Source organism: Apodemus sylvaticus, chromosome 1 (assembly GCF_947179515.1).
Source record: "Apodemus sylvaticus chromosome 1, mApoSyl1.1, whole genome shotgun sequence".
NCBI classification, from domain to species: Eukaryota; Metazoa; Chordata; class Mammalia; order Rodentia; family Muridae; genus Apodemus; species Apodemus sylvaticus.
Window position 1 is genome coordinate 61,309,216 of NC_067472.1, and position 21,947 is coordinate 61,331,162.

At 52.4% G+C, this 21,947-nt stretch overlaps 1 protein-coding gene across 1 annotated transcript in view; it reads left to right on the top strand.

Moving 5' to 3' along the window:
• Positions 1–21,590, top strand: part of Osbpl5 (oxysterol binding protein like 5) — a 55,257-nt gene extending 33,667 nt beyond the window's left edge. The window contains exons 4-22 of the mRNA XM_052194586.1: positions 470–550; positions 688–789; positions 1,136–1,339; positions 2,981–3,065; positions 5,227–5,398; positions 5,655–5,847; positions 6,923–7,107; positions 7,482–7,563; positions 9,080–9,178; positions 9,570–9,666; positions 11,038–11,136; positions 14,660–14,757; positions 15,139–15,228; positions 15,323–15,459; positions 15,887–16,072; positions 16,376–16,502; positions 17,278–17,404; positions 18,322–18,424; positions 20,328–21,590. Coding sequence (XP_052050546.1) covers positions 470–550; positions 688–789; positions 1,136–1,339; positions 2,981–3,065; positions 5,227–5,398; positions 5,655–5,847; positions 6,923–7,107; positions 7,482–7,563; positions 9,080–9,178; positions 9,570–9,666; positions 11,038–11,136; positions 14,660–14,757; positions 15,139–15,228; positions 15,323–15,459; positions 15,887–16,072; positions 16,376–16,502; positions 17,278–17,404; positions 18,322–18,424; positions 20,328–20,466 — 2,406 coding nt within the window. The 3' untranslated portion in view covers positions 20,467–21,590. The remainder of the gene's footprint in view (positions 1–469; positions 551–687; positions 790–1,135; positions 1,340–2,980; positions 3,066–5,226; positions 5,399–5,654; positions 5,848–6,922; positions 7,108–7,481; positions 7,564–9,079; positions 9,179–9,569; positions 9,667–11,037; positions 11,137–14,659; positions 14,758–15,138; positions 15,229–15,322; positions 15,460–15,886; positions 16,073–16,375; positions 16,503–17,277; positions 17,405–18,321; positions 18,425–20,327) is intronic.
• Positions 21,591–21,947: the final 357 nt, after the last annotated feature.

The following is a 21,947-nucleotide window of genomic DNA, read 5'->3' on the forward strand; positions in this document are numbered from 1 at the left end:
CTGTAGCTGGCCTACACACTGACCCTCTACACACACCTCCTCCAGAGCCAGTGGGCATCTGTCTCCCAGAGATGAGCCCTTGATGGTGGCCATTCTGGGCATCGTGGGAGATACAGCTGATACAGCCTAGGAACTTGTCACCATCACGTCCTAGCGGCCACCAAACCTCTGTTTTGCAAACCCCACCATATCACTTTTCTGGTTGCTGAGATAAAATGCCTGATAAAGGTCCCTTAAGGGAAGGATTTCTTTTGGCTCATAGTTCAAGGGTCATGGTCAGGGAGGAGAAGGCATGGCTACCGGGGCTAAGGCAGTCATTCTCACTGCCCCACAGTCAGGAGGCAGAGATGAAGGCTGGTGTTCAGCTCACCGTCTTATTTTTGGTCATTCTGGGACTGCTTCTTTCTGCTGCCCAGGTCCTGGCAGCCTATACCCTGACACTCCCAGCACCATGTTTTCTCTCTTGTAGGCCGAGTACAGGCTATGCAATGGATCTGACAAGGAATGTACCTCTCCAACGACCAGGGTCTCCAAGAAGGACGCTCTCAAGGTGGGCCTGGCCCAGGGCGAGGACGGAAAGGACACCCACGCACACCCCCTATATTCTCCTTTCCCTGTACCCTGCTGGCAGTGGGAGGAGCTGGGGCAGTCCATGCACCCCATGACCCGTGTTTGCTCTGGTCGCAGGCACAGAAGGAGAACTATCGTCAGGAGAAGAAGCGAGCCACAAAGCAGCTGTTCAGTGCCCTGACTGACCCCAGCGTGGTCATCATGGCTGACAGCCTGAAGGTAGGCAGGTGCCACTCCCAGAGACTCCTATCGCCTGGGACACCCATGGCCCTTGGGAGACTAGTCTAGGTGTTTGTCACTGCAAAATTGTCTGGGTGACCCCTAAGCACTGTAACAAATGACCCCCCAATAAAAGTGATTCCTCATAGGTCTGCAAGCCAGAGTCCAAAGTCAAGATGCTGTGAGGACCACACTCCCCTCAGAGCTCTGGGATACTCTTCCCAGTCCCCGGAGCTTCCAGAAATCCATCACCCCAGTCCCCGCCTCTTATCATCTGCCACCGAGCTGCACAGAGGGCTCAGGGAGCAGCCTCTGTGGATGACCCTGGCCATGAATTCTCCCGCAGATCCGAGGGACCCTGAAGAGCTGGACGAAGCTGTGGTGTGTGCTGAAGCCGGGAGTGCTGCTCATTTACAAGACGCCCAAGGTGGGCCAGTGGGTGGGCACGGTGCTGCTGCACTGCTGCGAGCTCATTGAGCGCCCCTCCAAGAAGGACGGCTTCTGCTTCAAACTCTTCCACCCGCTGGACCAGTCTGTGTGGGCTGTGAAGGTAAGCTGATCCACGGGGCACCAGGCAGAGAGTCAGCGCCATTGGAGGGTCCTCCTGGGACCACAGTTCCAAAATGGGAGCCCTAGCAAGGGATCCCGGGAGGGGTGGCTATCCTCTGACAGGCCGCAGGAAGTAGGGATGAGGCAGAATGAGTTATACATCAGACCCCTCATCCAGTGCTGTCTGGAGAGGAGGAAGGGACTGTCCCAGACTCAGATCTCATCTGTCACCACAAGGACTGCTCAGGCAGAACTGATTGAGACAGGCATGGGTCCCCAGGGGAAAACTTGGTTATACGTGGGTTTCAGAGAAACGACAAAGTTTAGGGTTGTTTTGGATTGAGGGGTGGCATGAAAGAAGGTCTCACTATGTAGCTTTGGCAGGCCTAAGATGTACACAGACCAGGCTAGCCTCACACTCATAGAGATCCTCCTGCCTCTGCCTCCTGAGTCTACACCCTTGCCTGGTTTGGGTTTTTGTTGTTGTTGGTGGTGGTGGTGGTTTGTTGCTGCTGGTTTGGTTTTGGAGACAGGGTTTATCCTACTCTACAGCCCTTACTGACTCATAGCTCATTCCAAGGCTCAGACTTACCTAGAGCCTGTGGTAGCCCTCCTTCCTCACACTTTCAGTTGCTGAGATTACAGATATAAACCACCGTTCCTGGCTTCTGTTAGTTTTAAAATTAATTCTTCCCCACTTTACAAACTACAGCTGAATAAACCCATTGTGGATTAAAATTACCCACCTCAAAAAATGAATCAGCTCCGGGTGGCGGTGGCGCACGACTGTAATCCCGGCACTCTGGGAGGCAGAGGCAGGCGGATTTCTAAATTCGAGGCCAGCCTGGTCTACAGAGTGAGTTCCAGGACAGCCAGGGCTATACAGAAAAACCCTGTCTCAAAAAAACAAAAACAAAAACAAAAACAAAAACAAAAAAAAAAAAATCCAAAAATCCCCCCCCCCCTCAAAAAGAATCAGCATGCCTGACCTGCACAGTGCAGGCTCCTTCAGCACTCTGAGGATACTCACATCAACCGAGGCAGGTCAGCACATGAGTTGGAGGCAGGAGGATCAAAGGTTCAAAACCATCTTCAGCTACATAGAAAGTTCCAGGCCAGTCTTGGCTGCAGAGTGAACATAGCCCTGTCTCTAAACAAACTATCTGAAAACCCAAAAAAAGGTGCGCGCGCGGGGATAGGGGGGAATAAAACTGTTTTATATGAACATTCTGACTGTCAAATTTTATCCTAGCCCACCATGATGGCATGATGAGTGAGACCTTTAATCCTGGCACTCCAGAGGCAGAGGCAGGCAGATATCTATAAGTTTAAGGTTTAGCCTGATCTACACAGCAAGTTACAGGCCAGTCACAACCATGTAGTAAGACCTTGTCTCAAAAACAAAACAACAAAACACAACACATTTATTCCAAATACCAGACAGGTTTCCTTATACTAAATAGTCCTTTGTTGTCCCTCTGAAGTTCAAATTAAACTGTGAGTCCAGGACTCGCCTTAGCTGGATCTGGCAGCCATAATCAGGAAGCAAAGTGGAAGGAAAGGCGTTTGATTAGAAGGGACACAGAGTAAACCACAGCCTTCCTGGCCCAGCGCCTGACCCTGCAGGTCTCTGTCTCTCCAGGGCCCCAAAGGTGAGAGTGTGGGCTCCATCACACAGCCCCTCCCCAGCAGCTACCTGATCTTCAGGGCCGCTTCTGAATCAGACGGTAAGTGCCCCCTGCCCTGTTTCTGCCTCCCCAGGGTCCCCTAGAGCCAGACGCAGACTGAACTTAACCTTACAGTGATACCCCTCTCTCAGCCAAGCCTCAGATTTCCCACAGATTAAATGGGACTAATTGTACTTGTCAGCCTAATGCTATGGGACTCCCAGGGCTGTATGGAAGCAATCAAGTGACAGTTGTGAATTTGATGGGTAAATTAAGTCACAGGCAGCCTAGAGGTATTCTGGTAAAAATAGGTTACAGATATTAATGTGGGCTTCCCCAAGTCCCAGATTCTCTGAACTAGGTAGAAGATTCCAAATAGCAGCCCCATTATCAGAAGTCCTTCATGTGACAGCCTCTAGTCAGGCTGTGGCTCCCCCTGCTGGAGGTCCAAGTCCCTGACTCCTAGGACCCAGCTGTCCAGGCTTGGAATCCTGCAGATAACTTAACTGCTGGTGCTATGGTGTCCCCTGGTGGTCAGAAATTATATCCACACTCCCTTCTGGGTTATTTTGACTACTTTTAATATTGTCCACACGCTCTGTCATTGAACCTGTTGGGCGATACAGACAACCTATGTCCTCACAGAGACTGCACACCTTGGGGGGGGGGCAGTTACCAGTAAGCCAACCACCAGAGCTGAAGCCCTGATTGTCAGGGGCCACAGTCAAGGAAGAATGTCCTCTGCAATCCCATGTATATCAGGATGGGCTTCCTGCAAGAGGCAGAGGCCTTCAAATGGGTCCCAAAGGCTGTGTAACATTCAGGATGTCAAGCCTTTTGTGGCAGCCACAAAATGCACATCTGGGCCCTAAGTCTAGTTCTGCGACCAGCTCTCATCCTGGGTTGTAAAACCTCCCATGACTCCTCACTGCCCCTACAAATGCCATGCATCACGGGAGGTAGCACTGTGCTCAAACCAAGCCCAGCAGGATCTCAGATATCCCTCAGCAACAGGGGCAGCTCCGAGGTACCAGGTGGGTCCCCTGAGCATCCCTCTGTAGCCTCAGGGGCTCTCAGACAAAAGGCTCTGTACCTTTGAGTTAAGGAAAGAAGTCCACACTTCCCAGGGACACCCAGCATGCAAGCTAAGGAATCAAGAACTTCATCTTGCCTCGAGCTGAGACCCTCACTCATGAGTCCCTTGGGCATGCATGGTATCATTTATAGATGACTCTGAGGTGTAGATGGAAGTGCTACTGTTAGTAGTCACACTGAGACACTGGTTTCACCTGCATGGGTCCCTCTCCCCATAGCTCTTAACAGTGCCCTCCTACCACCCCGCCTCACCCCTGAGAACAGTGGTATGATGCAGGTCTAACCCAAGTTCTATACTCATGCACACACTGTCATAAAGAAAGCAGTACCTCAGGGCCAAAACAGAGGCCCGGCCCTGCCTGTCTTCCCCCCTCCCTTCCCCCGCTATCCCTCAGCCCTCACTGGCATGTAAGACCCCTGCCCAGCCTCTGCCCTCAGTCATAGGATTCCTGATGTCTATCCCACATTCTTGTCATTCCCAAGGACATACACATGTGTGTACATGTTCCCAGAGCTGTTGACTCAGCCCAAAGCCTGACAACCCCAAGATATACTCACCCAAGATCCTCAAGTCTATCTTCAGAGTCCTGATGTGAAGTTTAGGTTTAAACAGAGGGCAGGAGGAGTGCAGAGCTAAGAGTCCTGGTCAGGGTGTGGTCCTGCCCGGCACTGACCCATCACTGTCTCAGCTCCAGTCTCTCCTGCAAGGTGGTCTGACAAGTTCTCAGCCCTGTGTGAGGTCTCTGGGAGACAAGCTCCCCTCTGCCTAGTACCAGGCTTCAGACTTTTCTTCCCTCAGAGTGAGACTCCTGGGGCAATTCCAGTGCCTCGGGGCCCACTGTTTCAGTCTCTGGCTGAAGGGGGGACACACCTGTCTCTTTAGTATATATCCATTCATGTAGCCAGGATGGCTACATGCAAGGCTGGGTCTGTGGGGAGGCAGATCTTTAACAAGACCCCAGTGAGGTGGAGAGAGGTGTGGGACTAGAAGTTTCATGACTAAAAGTCGGGATTCCTTGGCTGGAGATTAGTTTCTGAAGGTTTTTTCAGACAACAGGCAGATTAAGGCTCCTTGGTGGGGCAGTAGAGGGGAAGCCACCCACCAGACTCCCTCTGTGTCCCCTAGGCCGCTGCTGGCTAGATGCCCTGGAGCTGGCCCTTCGCTGCTCCAGCCTGCTTCGACTGAGCACATGCAAGCAGGGCCGAGATGGGGAGCAGGGTTCCTCGCCTGATGCCTCTCCCTCTTCTCTCTACGGCCTCCCCACCTCGGCCACCATCCCAGACCAAGACCTGTTCCCGTGAGTGAGCTGGGTGAGAGGTGATCCGCATGGTGTCCCCTACGCAGCAGGAGATGGGTCAGCTGGGGTGACAGACTTGTTCTCTCCTGTGGGTACCAGTCTTTGCATCCTTACTGACAAAACAGGAGCAGTAGTATAAATATAGATCACTCGGCATAAGGCAATGTGTGACATCCCTGCAGTGAAAGAGGCCGGGTACCTCTTTCAGGTGGGTGTCACCTAGAATTAGGGGCCAATGGGCATTTCTACTCTCCAGGCTGAATGGCTCTGCCTTGGAGAACGATGCGTTCTCAGACAAGTCAGAGCGAGAGAATGCTGAAGACTCGGATGCTGAGACCCAGGATCACAGCCGCAAGACCAACGAGAGTGGCAGCGACCTGCTGGACAGCCCTGGTGGGCCACGGAGGGGGACTACCTATGTGGAGCAGGTCCAGGAGGAGCTGGGAGAGGTGAGAGCCCCATCAACTGAGAGTGGACACAGGACACAGCAGGGCTCAGAGCTCAACTCTCCCCTGCCTGCCTAGCATGAGATGCAGGGGTGCTGTGAGGGTCCAGCCCCAAACAAACAGCCTCCCTGGGCTGGGGTGGAGTGTGGCCAGAGTGGATGGGCAGCTCAGGAAAGATTCCAACCCAGTGCTATACACAGTGGGACCTACATACACCTAGCATGACCCTGCCCCTGGGAGCCCCTCACCCCAGTCAGGCACCTGTGTGCCACCTGAGTGTTGCCATCTGCATGGTGAGTGTGGATCATCTGGTTGCCAGCTTGTCACAGCTGGGAGGTGGAAAAACCTTGGGGGGGGGAGTAAAACCTGTTATGTCATGGGGACAGTGGCCTCAGAGGGATCCGATAGACAGATATTTTCCTCTTTTGTGTCCTAACCATGAACACGTGTGCTGCCAGGTACTTCCTCCATGGTGTACTGCCTCTCCAGAGACTCAAAGCAGTGAGGCCCAACGATTCTGTGTAGCCCTGATTGGCTGTTTTAGTTTATCACTCTGTAGTCGAGGCTGGTTACTTCATCTGCCTCCTTAGTGCTGAAATTGGCTCAAACCTTTCCTCTTTTTAACTTGACTGCCTCAAGTTATTTCTTATAGTAGCAGAAAGCTGCCTAGCACACCTAAAAACACAGAGGATTGGGGAAACCAGATTCCTGCAGCTGGAACTTCTAGACAAGAGGGGTATTTAACTCAGGGTTTTGGAGACCAGCAGCCCTGTGGATGTGGCCTCTGGTGAGGGTCTTGTGGATGTGCCATGTGGTGAATGGTACCATGGCGGTGAGACATGTGACAGGCAGAACCAGGGTGCCAGAGTAGAAAAGCTGGTCTTGTTCCCAGACCTGCTGAGAAACTTTCACTCCTAATCCCAGCATGGGTGGGTGGTGGCACCCGTTCACACAGAGTGGGCATCCAGTGGGCAAGGGTCAGATGTGCTGTCCTGGATTCCTGACCCTCAGCTCCCTTACCCAGAGCAGGGGCTTCATAGCCCAGCTCATGGGGCCTGGTCGTGTCCCTCTGCTGCAGCTGGACGAGACTTCCCAGGTGGAGACAGTGTCAGAGGAAAACAAGAGTCTGATGTGGGTGCTCCTGCGACAGCTGCGGCCTGGCATGGACCTGTCCCGCGTGGTGCTGCCGACCTTCGTGTTGGAGCCTCGGTCCTTCCTCAGCAAGCTCTCTGATTACTATTACCACGGAGACCTGCTCTCCAGGTGCACCTCCAGCAGGAGGGGGCCCCACACCCCTATGAACCGCAGAGGCAGGGGACAGGGTGGAGTCAGGAAGAGGGAAATAAAGGCGTGGGCATCCAGGGTTCCTCCTAGAGGTGAGGGCACCAAACAGCCCCGAGTGTGCAGAGTCCCTCTGCGCTGGTGTGGAGTCAGTCTCTGCACTGTTCTCGCTATGTGCTGAACGCACTTGCCTACTTCCAGCCTACCTGGGAGGATGGAGCAGGGTGCCCAGGTCATCTGGGGTGAGGCTGCCTCTTTGAGCCAAGCAGATGGAGGTTGGGATGGCTGGAGAAAGGGGTGGGTGCTGAGGAGGGGAGCTGGGGACCCCAGCCTGAGTGCTCTCCACCCCACCACAGGGCAGCAGCAGAGGACGACCCCTACTGCCGCATCAAGCTTGTGCTCCGGTGGTACCTGTCTGGCTTCTACAAGAAGCCCAAGGTGAGATGGGTCTGCGGGAAGGGCAGGGTCTCAGCCAAGGGGTTTGCCGGCCCACAGGGAGTGGGACTGACTCCTCCACAGCGTGGGAGAAAGCCAGCTATTCCCACCATGGCCCCAGACCCAGAGGTGGAGGGCAACCCAGTGCTGGTCCCCGTTAGCTCAACCCTTGCCCAGTGTTTGAGGAAACAGCCTTGGGCTACGTGACAAGCGCCACTACACACAACAGTGTCAGGAAAGGAGCATTTGACCCTAAGTTACAAGGCACCTATAGGTTTTGTCGAGGAATCCCTTTGAGAACTCCAAGCCTAGGACTCTGCTGGTAACAGAGCCACCCTAGTTATGGAGTGGCCTGCAGGGCCAGTGGGAACTGGGGTTCCATAGTCCGTAAACTTGGCAACCAAGATTCTAGCCAAACATGATGGTGTACACCTGTAATCCCAGCTCCAGGGAAGCACAGACAGAAGATTTCCTGAGGTTCAAGGCTAGCCTGGACTACATAAGTGAGAATCCATCTTTTTTTTTTTTTTTTTTAAGATTTACTTCATGCATGTGAGTATACCATCACTGTCCTCAGACACACCAGAAGAGGGCATTGGATCCCATTACAGATGGTTGTGAGCCACCATGTATGTGGTTGCTGGGAATTGAACTCAGAACCTCTGGAAGAGCAGTCAGTGCTCTTAACTGCTAAGACATTTCTCATCCCTAGAACACATCCTAAAAGGGGAGGGGAGATTGGGAGTTGCTGAGTCAGTAGTAAAGTGCTTGCCTTGCAAGTATGAAGATCTGAATTTCATTACTAAAATTCACAGGGGCTGGGTGCGGCAGCGTATGCTTGTGATCCTAGTGCTGAGGAGGCAGAGACAGGAGGATCCCTGGGGCTCACTGGCCAGCCAGCCTAGCCTGCTTAGCAACTTCTAGGCTAGTGAGAGTCCCTACCTCAAAGACAAGATGGAACAGTATTCAGGGTTGACTGCCAACCACCACAGGCATGCGCGCATGCGCATGCACACATATACACACACACACACACACACACACACACTCACTCACACTCACAAACATATACATACACACATGGGGCGGAGCGGGGGCTCACACGTATAATGCTAGAACTCCGGAGGCAGAGGCAAGAAAGGTTACAGTGAGTTTGATTCCAGATCTGTGTCTCATTGCATAAGTGTGAGCCTGAGGCCCAGAGAGAAGAAACCAACCCAGAGTCATGCAGTAAACTAAGCTAGGCCAAGGTCTGCTGGAAGCCTGGCACCCCCCCAAGCTTAGCTTTGACCCAGTTATGTGTCTCTCTCTCTCTCTCTCTCTCTCTCTCTCTCTCTCTCTCTCTCTCTCACACACACACACACACACACACACACACACAAGCTACCAGCAAAATGCAGTCTCCCCAAAGCAGAATAAGAGTGCCAAACCCTCTTCTCAAGGCAGGAACAACCCCATCCAGGCTCTCTCCTCTTGGTTCCTCCATCATGTCTTCATCATGTCTTTGTGCTCTCCACAGGGCATCAAGAAACCCTATAATCCCATTCTGGGGGAGACCTTTCGCTGCCGCTGGCTGCACCCTCAGACCAACAGTCACACCTTCTACATAGCAGAACAGGTAAGACCCTACCGCCCAGCTGGCCTTCCAGCACATTGTGTGCAGTGGGTGGTGGGCAGGCCCTTGTGGGACTGAGAGTGGGGTTTTCAGTGGCCCGTACCTGCCATGGGACAGGCTCCACACCTGGTCACCATCCATGGGGATCCTTCCAGAAGGGGAAGCATGATGGTGTGACAGAGGATCACCTGAAGGAGGACAGCCTGACTTCCCCATGCGGGGCACCCGTAGATGACTCAGAAACTCCAACAGGTTCCCAGACACAGGGATCCAGGCTCTGTCCTGGTACTTGTAGGAATGTGCCCATCACCTCCCACTTGCCCATGGGACCCAGATGTCCTGTCTGGAATTGTCATTTCTAGAGCCTTCTCTAGACCCCTCTCTCTTCACACAGGTGTCTCACCACCCTCCCGTGTCTGCCTTCTATGTCAGCAACAGAAAAGATGGCTTCTGCATGAGTGGTAGCATCACAGCGAAGTCTAAGTTCTATGGTAAGGAGGCCCTTGGGGATGGGGGCGGGATGGCGGGGCCTGGGTCCTGTGGAAGTGAGGGAAGACCTCACTCAGAAGCAGTGGACCCCAGAACCTCACTGGTGGGACCATGTGGGTGGCCCAAGTCAGTTGAAAGCGGACACCTGTAGGGAAGTCAGGAAACAAAGGAGAAGCTTGCAGGGAGGGACTTGCTTCAACAGAGCTGCTGGATTCCGTAGCCATCAGCCACATGTGGCTGTTTGTACTGATTAAAGGGGGGGTGGACTGCAGATCAGAGGGAAGTGCACACCCAGCGTGCCGAGGCTGCATGTTCCATCCCCAATACTGCAAATGGATGATGGTGGATATATGACAGATAGACAGACAGAAGGTAGGTAGGTAGATGGATAAAGTGATAAATTAAAAAACCAGAAGATCAGTAGATAGATAGAAGGTAGGTAGATAGGTAGATAGTAGACAGACAGACATATATAGGTGGGTAGAAAACAGAGCGATAGGTAATAGGCAGATAATAGATAGATAATAGGTAGATGGACAGAAAGTAGAAAGATAGATAACAGACAGTTAGAAGGTAGATGGATAAATGGAAGTGGAAGGTAGAGAGTTGATAGACAGACAGACAGACATAGGTCAGTAGAAGGCAGGAGATGGGTTATAGTTAGACAGACAGACAGACAGACATGGGTGGGTAGAAGGCAGGAGATGGTTATAGATAGATAGATAGATAGATAGATAGATAGATAGATAGATAGATAGATGGTAGGTAGATATATAGAAGTGAAATCAGAGTATCCCATTGCATGGGTTCCATCAAGCGTTTTGGAAGCCATACCTCGCTGGTGGAAAGCACTTGAGTGTCCCGAGCAGGGCGGAGCAGCCACGTTCTGCCCTGTGCTGCTCTGAGCCTGGGAATAGCAGTGCCTAGGAACCTCACCGACACACTTCCCCAGCAGGTCCCTGTTTAGCCTCATCACTAGTGTACAGGTGTGTGCTCAGGGCCTCTGTGAGCCTGGCAGCAGTAGAGGGTAGCATGTGGCATCTGCACCCAGGTTCCATTTACCTTTCCCACCTATGCCCCAGCCTCAGGTTAGCTCTAAGTCTCATAGTCTCCTCCATGAAACTCTGTAGTGGAGTGAGATAGACCACTAGCATGCTGCAAGTCAGATGACATCTCAGCATGCATAACAGGTGCAAACTAGACAGAGCCTTTATGATACCCAAGACCCAGAGGTTGTGTCTCTCCTTCAGTGCCCCAGATGAAAGTGCGGGGAACTCTGGGATATGTTGTAAGAACACTCAGACCTTGGAGTCCCCACAGCAGCCTGATGCTAAGGGTCTGTGCCCTAAACAGCCCCTGCTTGGTCCTTGCAGGGAACTCACTGTCGGCGCTTCTGGACGGCAAGGCTAAGCTCACCTTCCTGAACCGCAAGGAGGAGTACACCCTCACCATGCCCTATGCCCACTGCCGAGGTGAGCAACTGTGCCATTCCCCAGGCCCCACTTGTTACCCAGGCTAGCCCTTGGTCGTGGCACAGGGGGCAGTATTGGTTACTTGTCTGGTTACTGTCATGAGTTGAAAACAACTAAAGAAGGAAGAAAGGAGTTTATTTTGGATCACAGTTTGAGGGTACAGCCCACCATGGGGGTGGGGTAGGTCGTATTGCATCCACCGACCGGAAGTAGAGAGATGAATGCTGGAGCTCGGGTCATTTCTCCTTTTTATGCAGCCAAGGACGCCAGGGAATGCCACCCATATCCAGGATGGGTCCTCCTTCCCCTGTTAAACCTCCTTGGAAGCACTTGCATAGGTTCACCCCGAGGTGTGTCCCCTAGGTGATTCCAAATTCAGGTGGAGCTGATAATCAAGACCAACCAAGCAGACGCTAGACTGTTAGCTCCTTTAAAGATGTCCCAACCTCGTGGGTGATGTTTCAGAGCTGAGTGTGTAACTCCAGGTGGATTGCTAGTTTCTCCTCTTTGGTTTTGCCTCTAGCTCCTCTTGTATTAGTGATCAATCCCAGCTATTGATGCTGAGGCAGGAGAATTGAAACTTCAGGGCCTGCCTGGGCTACAGAGTGAGGTCAAGGCCAGTTAGATAACTAAGTAAGACAATGTCTAGAAATTTAAAGATAGAAAAGGAGCTGGGGTCATAGCTCAGTGGTAGAGCACTTGCCTAGTATATATGATGCACTGGGTACAATCCCAGCAACACACACACACACACACACACACACACACACACTCCACATCAAACCTGTCACCCAGAAGTATAATGCCTGTGGGCTCCTACCCGTCTCCAGCCTCCCATCTCAGGCGCCTTCCATGGCAAACCTAGATTAAGGCTTGCTTTTTAGCTGAAGTCCAGGGTTTCCTCTAAGGTCCACTTTTCGTGTATGTTCTATCGGTTTTAAGAATAGTGACATTGAGGGCTGGAGAGATGGCTCAGCTGGTAAGAGCACCGACTGCTCTTCCAAAGGTCATGAATTCAAATCCCAGCATCCACATGGTGGCTCACAACCATCCGTAAAGAGATCTGACACCCTCTAATGGCGGCTGAAGACAGCTACAGTGTACTTACATATAATAAATAAATAAATATTTAAAAAAAAGAAAGAATAGTGACATTGAATATTGTAATGTCAAATGGAAGAGCTTCCCCACCCTCTGGTGGAGGCTGAGGCTGAGGCTAAACAGTAGAACACTTTCTGGGCATGCTGAGGCTAGTGTTCAACCCCCAGAACTTGAGAGAGAGAGAGAGAGAGAGAGAGAGAGAGAGAGAGAGAGAGAGAGAGAGAGAGAGAATCTCTTAAACCTGGTATGGTGTGTCTCATACCCTTTAATCCCATTTAATCCCAGCACTTAGGAGGCAGAGGCAGGCAGGTCTCTGTGAGTTCAAGACCAGAGCTACATAATGAGACCATATCTTAAAAGATAAAAAAATAAATAAGTAAATTAAAAAATAAAAAACTCACCTTTGACTGGGCATAGCTCGGATAACCCAAGGCATGATCTTGACAAGTGCAGCTTGATTTGGGGAGCAGAGATTGACTAATGCCCCTGTCTCCACCCTGCCTGCCAAGTTCCTGTCTTGAGAGTCTGTAAGTCTATGGCAGAGCTGATGAGGACCTGACCTGAGAGACAAGTGAATTAAAGCAGCAGGGTGGTGTGCACTCCGAGAAACAAGCACAGAAATGCCAGACTCTAGAAAAGCACGCAGCCCAATCTTACGGGATTCTGGCCATGTGTTCTGCTGCAATGTGGCACTCTCAAGAGCTAAGCATCAGTTTCTTGTGAGGCAGTTACTCTGAAAGGGTCTGGAGAACTCTCCCCACTATGGTTTTAAATGTGGCTGATTTATCTTCCTCATCTGGGAGCCTCATGCCCTGTGTATGAATTACATGTATCTCCACAGCCAACAGCAGTCCCTTAAAAGACACTCAGTAAAACTTGTTCAGTGACCCACGCTTTTAACAACTCTGGGGAAGAGACAAGTAGATCTCTGTGAGTTTGAGGCCAGCCTGGTCTACATAGTGAGTTTCAGGACAGTCAGGGCTATATAGAGAAACTCTGTCTTCAAAAAACAAAACAAAACAAAACAAATTCTTTTTAAAACCTATTTTTGTTCTTGTTCAATGGATGATTCTGTGGTCTAAGTTCTAGAGAACAGAACATGTAAGTGTCATAGTCCCATAAAAGGAAGCACCCAGATCTAGAAGGTAGATTAAAAACCCAGGAGCCAACAACGGCGACCTGTGGCCCTAGATAAGATGTAATTTTGCTGGGAGTCTATCAGCTTTACAAATCAGGGTGTTTAGGACCACACAGAGAGTATCTATTGAACCCCCCAAAGCCAGGCTGATGTTGGTCCTTAATGCTTCCTTGGCCATGGAAGGCTTTCTGCAGCAATCTCTTACGACAAGAGACAGTTTATAAGAGTCCCTGTGGTGTGGAAAGCTCTGGGGACAAACTGCTAGCAATCAGGACCTGCCAAGGTCTCAGATCCTTAGGTCTGCCCCTTCCTCTATCTCATCTCTCCAGCCCTCTCTCCATTTGTCTTCTTCCCAGTCCTCTTCTTTACCATCTCGTTATTCGGTTTGTTTGTTTGTTTGTTTGTTTGTTTGTTTGTTTTCTAAGTCAGGGTGTCATTGTGTAGCCATGGCTGTCTTGAAACTAACTCTGTAGACCACACTGGCCTCAAACTGGCAGAGATCCACCATTCTCTGCCTCCCAAGTGCTGGGATTAAAAGGTGTGTACCTCCACCACTTGACTAGCTTTTTGACTTTTATTTGTCTGTGTGCTTTGTCTGCATCATATGTTTGCAGTACCAAAGAGACCAGAAGAGGGCATCAGATCATCAGATTCCCCTAGAACTGATCTTAGATGGATACCAGCCACCACATGGGTACTGAGAATCTATCTCCAATTCTCTGGAAGTTCAGAGGTTTAGTCCATTGTCATCATGGCTGGAAGCAGCAGCATGCAGGCGGATATGGTGTTGGAGACATAGCTAAGAGTTCTACATCTGGATCTGCAGGCAGAAAGAGGGACACAGGGCCTGGCTTGGACATTTGAAACCCCAAATGACACACTTCCTCCAACAAAGTTGCACCTATTCCAACAGGGCCACACCTCCTACTCCCTGTCAAGTAGTACCACCCCCTGATGAATAAGTGTCCAAATATATGAGCCTACAGGGGCCATTCCTAGTCAAACGACAATTATGGTTATTTTCAATATTAGATTATATTTTCCATATGACCACATGAGAAACTGAGGAAAAAGACATACCGAGTTTTCAGATGCACTGGCACAGTCCTGTGAGACAATAGGGAGCAGAGACATCTATTTCCTAGTTCCAGGGCTGGTGCAGAACGCAGCCACAGATGTGGTCCTGGTCCTGGCTCCATCTTAACAAACCCCTTCATGCACCTCCCTTGCCTGCGCAGTGACACAGGCTTTCAGGGTTGAATCCCAACACCAGTTGCATTTCAGGGATCCTGTATGGCACCATGACCATGGAGCTAGGAGGGAAAGTGACCATCGAGTGTGAGAAGAACAATCTCCAAGCTGAACTGGACTTCAAGCTCAAGGTAATGTGTGCAGCTGTGGGAGGGAGTGCCTGGAGCTCGGGTGGGGCTCCCCTCCCTCCTCGGCAGGCGAAGTGCCCCAAACAAGAACAGCTGGGGTAGAAGGCTTTGCATCCCAATAGGACAGACAGGGTCCAGAGAGAGAAAGGGGTCACCCAAAGGCCACATAGCACAGCCTGCTGGCCTAAGTCTCATTGTCCTATCCTAATGGTGGAGACTCTATAGATTTGAGCCCAGACTGAGGCACTGGAGTGAGGGCCTTTTTCTCTAGTAGTGAGCCTCGTCTAAGCCATAGTTGTGAGAATGACTTTTCTGTACCTCTGAGGATGCGCCTCTGGGTAGAGCCCCTCCTCCCTACTCATTGGTTTCCTTCTGCGCTTGTAGCCATTCTTTGGGAGCAGCACCAGCATCAACCAGATCTCTGGGAAGATCATGTCAGGGGAGGAAGTCCTGGCACGCCTCACTGGACACTGGGTAAGACGTCGTCCCTTAGGGAGAGCCTAGCTGGACCTTAGGGTGGTCACCAACTGGGCCAGCAGCTCTGATGCTGCTATGCCGTCTGGGGCAGGACAGAGATGTATTTATCAAGGAAGAGGGCAGTGGAGGCACCGAGCTCTTCTGGACTCCGAGTGAGGAGGTCCGCAGGCAGCGGCTGAAGCGGCACACGGTGCTGTTGGAAGAGCAGAGTGAACTGGAGTCTGAGAGGTGAGGCCCTGTACCCAGGAGCCCTGCTGACCACAGACGGTGATGGCCGGCCAGGTGGAGGGTTGTCAGGGTCACGATGCTGGGAGCACATTCTAGGATGTCTTTGACAAGGACAGTCCCAGAATAGATCCCTCATGCCGGATCACCCGTCCTGCTGGGGACAGCTGGTGGGAGAGGGCCCCATCGTTGCCAACAAGTAGATCCCTGCAGGTACCAGGCAGGAGCCCAGCTTAGGAAAAATACAGCTCATACTGTAGAATCAAGACCTGGGAGACACAGGCTTCCTGCAAGACAGCCAGCCCCTTGTCACTGAAGGCAACCAAGCAGGGAACACTCTAAGCCCTCTTCCAATCTAGAGGCAATCGCTTGTGAGCTGCCAGTGAAGGGAGCTGTCCCGCTCTGAGCTCCTTGGTCCTCTGACCTGCAGGCTCTGGCAGCATGTCACCAGGGCCATCTGTGAGGGTGACCAGCACAAAGCCACACAGGAGAAGTGTGTGCTGGAAGAGGCGCAGCGGCAGCGTGCCCGTGAGCACCAGCAGAGCCTCACTCCATGGAAGCCACAGTTGTTCTTCCTGGACGCACTCACTCAGGAGTGGCGCTACCGATATGAGGAGTGAGTAGCAGGTGGCCCGGGGCCTGTGCGGTGGGGCGGGAGCTTGCAGGCTGAGTCTACCGTGTCCGCCTTGATTTGAAGAGGCCATGGAATCTTTAATCTCCTCTCCCTGCTTTCAGTACTACCTTAGGGGTGAGGCATAAGGAGGGGTGGTCAGATAGACCCCCCCCCCAGCCTTCCTTGTAACCCCTGAATAGTGGTTATCCCCTGGGTCACCATGAGAAGCTGAGGTCTAGGCTAGGACAGAACCCACTCCCATAAGGGTCATCACCTTTACTGATCGACACTATCTGGACCCTTCAGCTTCAGCCCCTGGGACCCGCTGAAGGACATTGCCCAATATGAGCAAGATGGGATTCTTCACACTCTACAGAGGGAGACTATGTCTGGCCAGACAACCTTCCTGGGGAGTCCCGAGTCCAGGCACAAGGTCAGTTCCCCTTTCCAAGGCTCCAGCCCAGGCTTGAGCTCAACTGTGGGAATGGCCGCCCCTGAGGCCCTCATGGCCTCCACCTGGCCATCTGGCCTTCCTCCCTCAGTGCCCATCTCTGTGAGACCCTGCCTGGCAGTGGCCTTCACTGTCACCAGGCTCCTTCCTCATTGCTCTTTTTCCTTTCCAGTGGGGAACCCAAGATGCAAAATACTTGGTTCATGGGCACCCTGGGCCTCACAGTTGGAGACTCTGTGCCAGCCTGTCAGCTCCTGAAGTCACTTTGTCCCATTCCATAACTAAAGAAACCCAGGCTCAGGCTAGCCCAGAGAAGAGGAGGGAAAGCCAACATCCATCCCTGCCTAGGGCCTGGGAAAAGCAGGAGGGATGACAAAGGGCTGGGAGAGCCCAGGTTAGAGGGAGGGCGATGCCCGGACGCAAGGCGAGACTGTGAATGGCTCTGCCAGTGAACCTAGCCACAGGCTCTGGGTTCCAGGTGTGAATAGCACTGGCTATGTGTCAGCTTGGTGGCAGAGCTGACTGGCCCTCATTCCTACAGAGGAAGCCAACCGTTCTATGGTCCTGATAGGAAACTGAGGCCACTAAGACGGAATGGCTGCAGTTCAGGCCCTGCAGAAATTCAAATCACTGCAAAGCCTCAGCTCTGTCCTCTGCCCACTGCCCTACTCTAGTGCATCCTGACCTGAACGGACACCATGTCCCCGAAGGGCCCATGGGAGAAGGCACTAAGTATCGTGATGTCATCTCTTTACAGAGGCCTAGCTCTGATCGGCGGCTCCGCAAAGCCAGCGACCAACCCTCGGGCCATAGCCAGGTCACTGAGAGCAGCGGCTCCACTCCCGAGTCCTGCCCAGACCTCTCTGATGAGGACTTTGTCCCTGGTAAGTGGCTCCTAGGGTTTTATACATGCTAGGTAAAGTCTCGGCCCTGGCTGGTGAACACCTTGGACCTTGACCAGCAGGGAGGGCAGAAGGAAAGAGTTAGTCCCTGCCTGCAGCCCCTCTGCAGGATAGGAAGGGCCAGGAAGCACCTTCCAGAAATGAGCACCCGGGGGTGGGGGGCAGGTATTCTCATAGTACATCTTTGCTCATCCCTGCCCTCTCCCTAAGAGATCTGCCTTCTCAAAGGCAGGAGTCAGGCCTGGTGAGGGCTGTAGCCAGGACCTGGGGGAGAGAAGAGACTGCTAGGCATGTTGCTCAGTGGCAGAATGCCTGTCTAGCACATATGTAGGCCCGGGGTCAGTCCCAGCATGACATAAACCCAGCATGGTGGTACACATCCATAACCCAGACTCCGGAGGTCACACAGGAGATGAGGTGTTCAGGTCATCTTCTGCTACTAAGTTCAAGGTCAGCCTCACATACTTGAAACCTACTCTCAAAAAGGGGATGGGGAGGAAGTGGTCCAAGGCTAGGATCTTCCTGACCTGCAAGGATAATGTAAGAGGTTGGTTGGACATTGTCCATTGTCCAGCCCCTGCCCCTGCCCCCGCCCCCACCCCTGCCTCGACCTCCGCCCCTGCCCCTGCCCTGGTGAGATGTTTTGCTCCTTTGCTCTTACTGAGTAATCTATGTCTCCCAACATTGTCCCCACACCCGCAGTGGATTCTCCATGTCTTAGTGACTCATCTCTAAGGCTTACAAGCTAGCTGAGCCTGCATCCTCTCCTAACCTTTCCCTGTCTCTCTTGTGTGTCTGTGTCTGGCTCCTGAGGGTGGTAAATCAGGAGCTGGGTCAGCCAGGACATCCCAACTTACCCTGATCTGTTTCTCCCTGCTGTCTCCATCCTGGATATTCAGGTAATGAGAGCCCATGTCCTCGGTGCAGGCGAGAGGTACACCGGCTAAAGATGCTACACGAGGCAGTGCTGTCCATTCAGGAAGCCCAGCAAGAGCTACATAGGTAAGAACATGGTGGGTGGAGGGAGCTCCCAGCATAGGGCAGCACAGCCCTCATGAAGGTGCTATTGGGCACAGGCAAGGAACTTAGAAAAATGTACAGGGCCAAGGAGCTCGTCGGGGCCGGGGAAGACTACCAGGTGTGGGAAAGCAGGTAGCAGCCCTCACGAACACCTCAGACTCCCTGTAGCTCACCAGCGCCCTGCATAGAGGATCCTCAAAGCAAAGGGAGTATCTGGAAAGTGCACTATGTGACCTCAGTGGATTTTCTATCAGCACACGGTATCATGTGAGGGCGTCATATGCCAACCCACTTGCTTCTCTGTGAAATGGGTTCATAGAAGACAAGAGGATCTAGAGAGTAGAATGGGGAGGATGTGGAGCTTTGGGCCCATCCTCCAGACAGCCCATGACTGGCATAGTACTCGACTGACTGAAATTCCTTTCCAGGTCTTGCCTAAAGGATAGACTGGTAGAGACATAGAGCTGGAAGGAAATGAGTCAGAGCTGGGATACCCAGGAGGGGGAGACAGGACTGGGATGTGCTTGTGTACCTCCTGGGTCAGGTAGGCTTCAGTCGGGCAGAGGTTTAGATGCCTGACTATGCGTTGGCTGAAGTCAACTGCTGTCGGTTTGGACATTGGGAAGTCTGCTGGCTAGAGGCCCTTTGTTTGTGCAGTGGCCTGAAGGGAGGAGATGGAGTGACAAGACCCTGGGTCAGAAAGCCTGGAGTCAGTGTAGCTAGCCAGAGATTGTACCTTAGCCTCAGGAAAGGTGATGGCTCTGCCAACCTTGCAGCAACCCCATGCCAAGTGCCAGTTTTTCCTGTTTTCCTACATCACAGTGTCCTCTGGAGGTATAGAAATAGCCTCATAAATTCACGGGAGAGAGTGTGGAAAATCGACTTACAGTCAGAGGCAAAGGGTGTGGGAGATGATTGGAACATGACATCTTTCGGCGGATTGGACTTGTCTTGTGCTTTGCCTGCAGACCGCCATCAATGAAGCCTTGGGTCTCAACACCGTTTGCTTTTCCTACTGCGGTCACATAAATTATATCAGCTAGTGAGAGTGGGGATTCTAGGGTCTCTGGAGTTCTTCTAATGCCACAGTGGGCTGACCCAGGGCTCAGGTGTGAAGTGGGCTGTGCCTGCTGTGGATGGAGCTCCCTGGAGGTGCTCGCCCAGGTTTCTAGGAATCCTTAAGTCAATCCAGGTTGACTCCTCTAGTCAGTGTCTCAACAATACAGTCACGTGGCTTTCAAGCTGTTCCTTTCCCAAGCTGTAGGGGCAAAGAAAGGAAAACCTGGTACCCCACCCCCAAAATGACTTCTGCACCCAGGAAACAGACATCAGAGTCCAGACTTGGTGGGCTTGATCCTATGTCCCTGGTCGACACACAGCCTAGGATGCCAGCAAGACACAGAATGTGTCTGGAAGCTGTAGTCTAAGATAGAAGTTTCGGGCCTGGCTCTTCCCAGTGCCCAGTCCTTGGCTTGTAGACATGGTCGTCCTCTGTGTGCCTCTGTCTTGATCCCCTCTTCTTAGGATCCCAGTCTAGATTAAAGGCCCACCCTAGTGAGCCTTTTAATGTGGCCACCTCTTCAGAGATCTTATCTCCAAATAATCCAGTGTTCAGGACTTCAACAGGGGATTGAGGAAGTGGACATCACCCCAGGGCCGGCAGGAAGGATGCTAGAGGCCTAGTCCCCAAGCCCAGATCCTCCTGTCCCACAATTGACACACAGAAAGTGCAGCCCTGGGACCCCTCTCCCTAAGGAGCTCCCATGCACACTTGTAGCCATGTCCCTTCCCAGCTGGCAGACATGCCACCTTGTCCCACACTAGCCTATCAGCAGGGAGGGTGATCATGCTGGTGTTGACACAGCCTCTGTCTCTTTCATTCCAGGCACCTTTCAACCATATTAAGCTCCACAGTGCGAGCTGGGCAGGCGCCGGCCCCCAACCTCCTGCAGAATCCCCGCTCCTGGTTCCTGCTCTGCATCTTCCTGACATGTCAGCTATTCATTAACTATATCCTCAAATAAGAACCCTTGGGATCAGCAAGGTGACACCTGCAGAACTCCCTCATAGGCACCCAGCACTTTACACCGGCCTGCGGAGGCGGTGGGGCCCACATGCATGGCCACACCCTGGAATAAAAGGGTCCTAGTACAAGAGGATGACAGGTGGGGCCTGGGGCTATGAGGGTGCTGTGACTCCAGCTGTAGGACCCTCCAGGGAGCACTGGTCTCTCCTACGGAGCCCTCCACCTAGCACCGGCCTTAATGCTAAAGCCAAATGCAGTTTCTTCCCTGCAGTGCGCCCCTGGTAATCTCGAGCTGCCACTCCCAAGTCATCCCCCACTTGCTGTATGGCATCAGATCTGGGGGTCAGGAGGGCCTGTGCAGGCTTTGGACAGCCCCTTGCCACAGCACAGGAGAGAGTGAGGATTCCAGAAGCAGCAGGAAGACTCCAGGATTCCGCAGGGCTCTTTGGGTGGTAATGTTGACTTCTGGACAGTCTGCCCATCTCATGCTCACAGAAGCATGGACAGGCTGTAGATACTCTGGTGAAGGCACTGGGGCTTTTATCCTGTTATTAAGCTGTTTCCACAGAAGCCTGTCGAGGTAGTTACTTCACCCACATCTGCCCTACAGCCAGAGGAGCCCACCTGTGCTGGAGGAGTGCCCTGGCCAACTGCAGTGTGAGCTTGTAAGCAAGAGAAGTGCCCAGGGGCTGGCCCCAAAGGCCAGGGAGGCTCAAGCTTGCCACTTTCTGTGACCAATAGTCTTCCCATTCTGTTGACATTCTGACTACATATAATTGCAATATTTGAGGCAGCTGCGTGTAGTGAGCAGCCTCTGCATCCAGCCCCTGACCCTGTGTGGATGATGCTCTGTGCGTTCACGCGTGCATGTGTGCGTGCCTGTGTGCGTGTGTGTGTGTGTGCGTGTGCGTGTGCGTGTGCGTGTGCGTGTGCGTGTGTGTGTGTGTGTGTGTGTGTGTGTGCACCTATGCGTACTCACATTTGGAGCCTTAATACTTAGTTGGTGCCACCTCCACTGTATCTGATCCTTTCATTTTCCAAGTTTTGTATCCATTTGTCTCTCTCCTTCCCCAACCTGGGGTATGTCTGCTCCATGCCTTGAAATAAATGGAAATACATGTATATTCTCTTTTGGGGGGAATCCTTAGGAACAAGGAGGAACTTCTAGGGAGATGGAAAAGCAGTGCAATGGGGCTGTCTCGAGCTGGAGGTGCCAAGTGAGGGATCCAGAAGGTGGGTGCAGGTTCACAGTGTTGAGTGAGAAGATAGCCTACCTGGAACCATTGGGAGCTGGAGTCCCATTGGCCATCCAGTGAGCAACTGTGGGCATGGGAGGGATGTGACCTGCCAGGGCATTCCAGGGAGCTACTAGGACTGCACAAGGGAGGGAAAGGGTGGCGCCCATTTCTTTAAGTAAGGGAGACACTCAGACTGGGTAGCCTGCTGTAGCCAACATGGCCTTACTGAAATGCTTACACT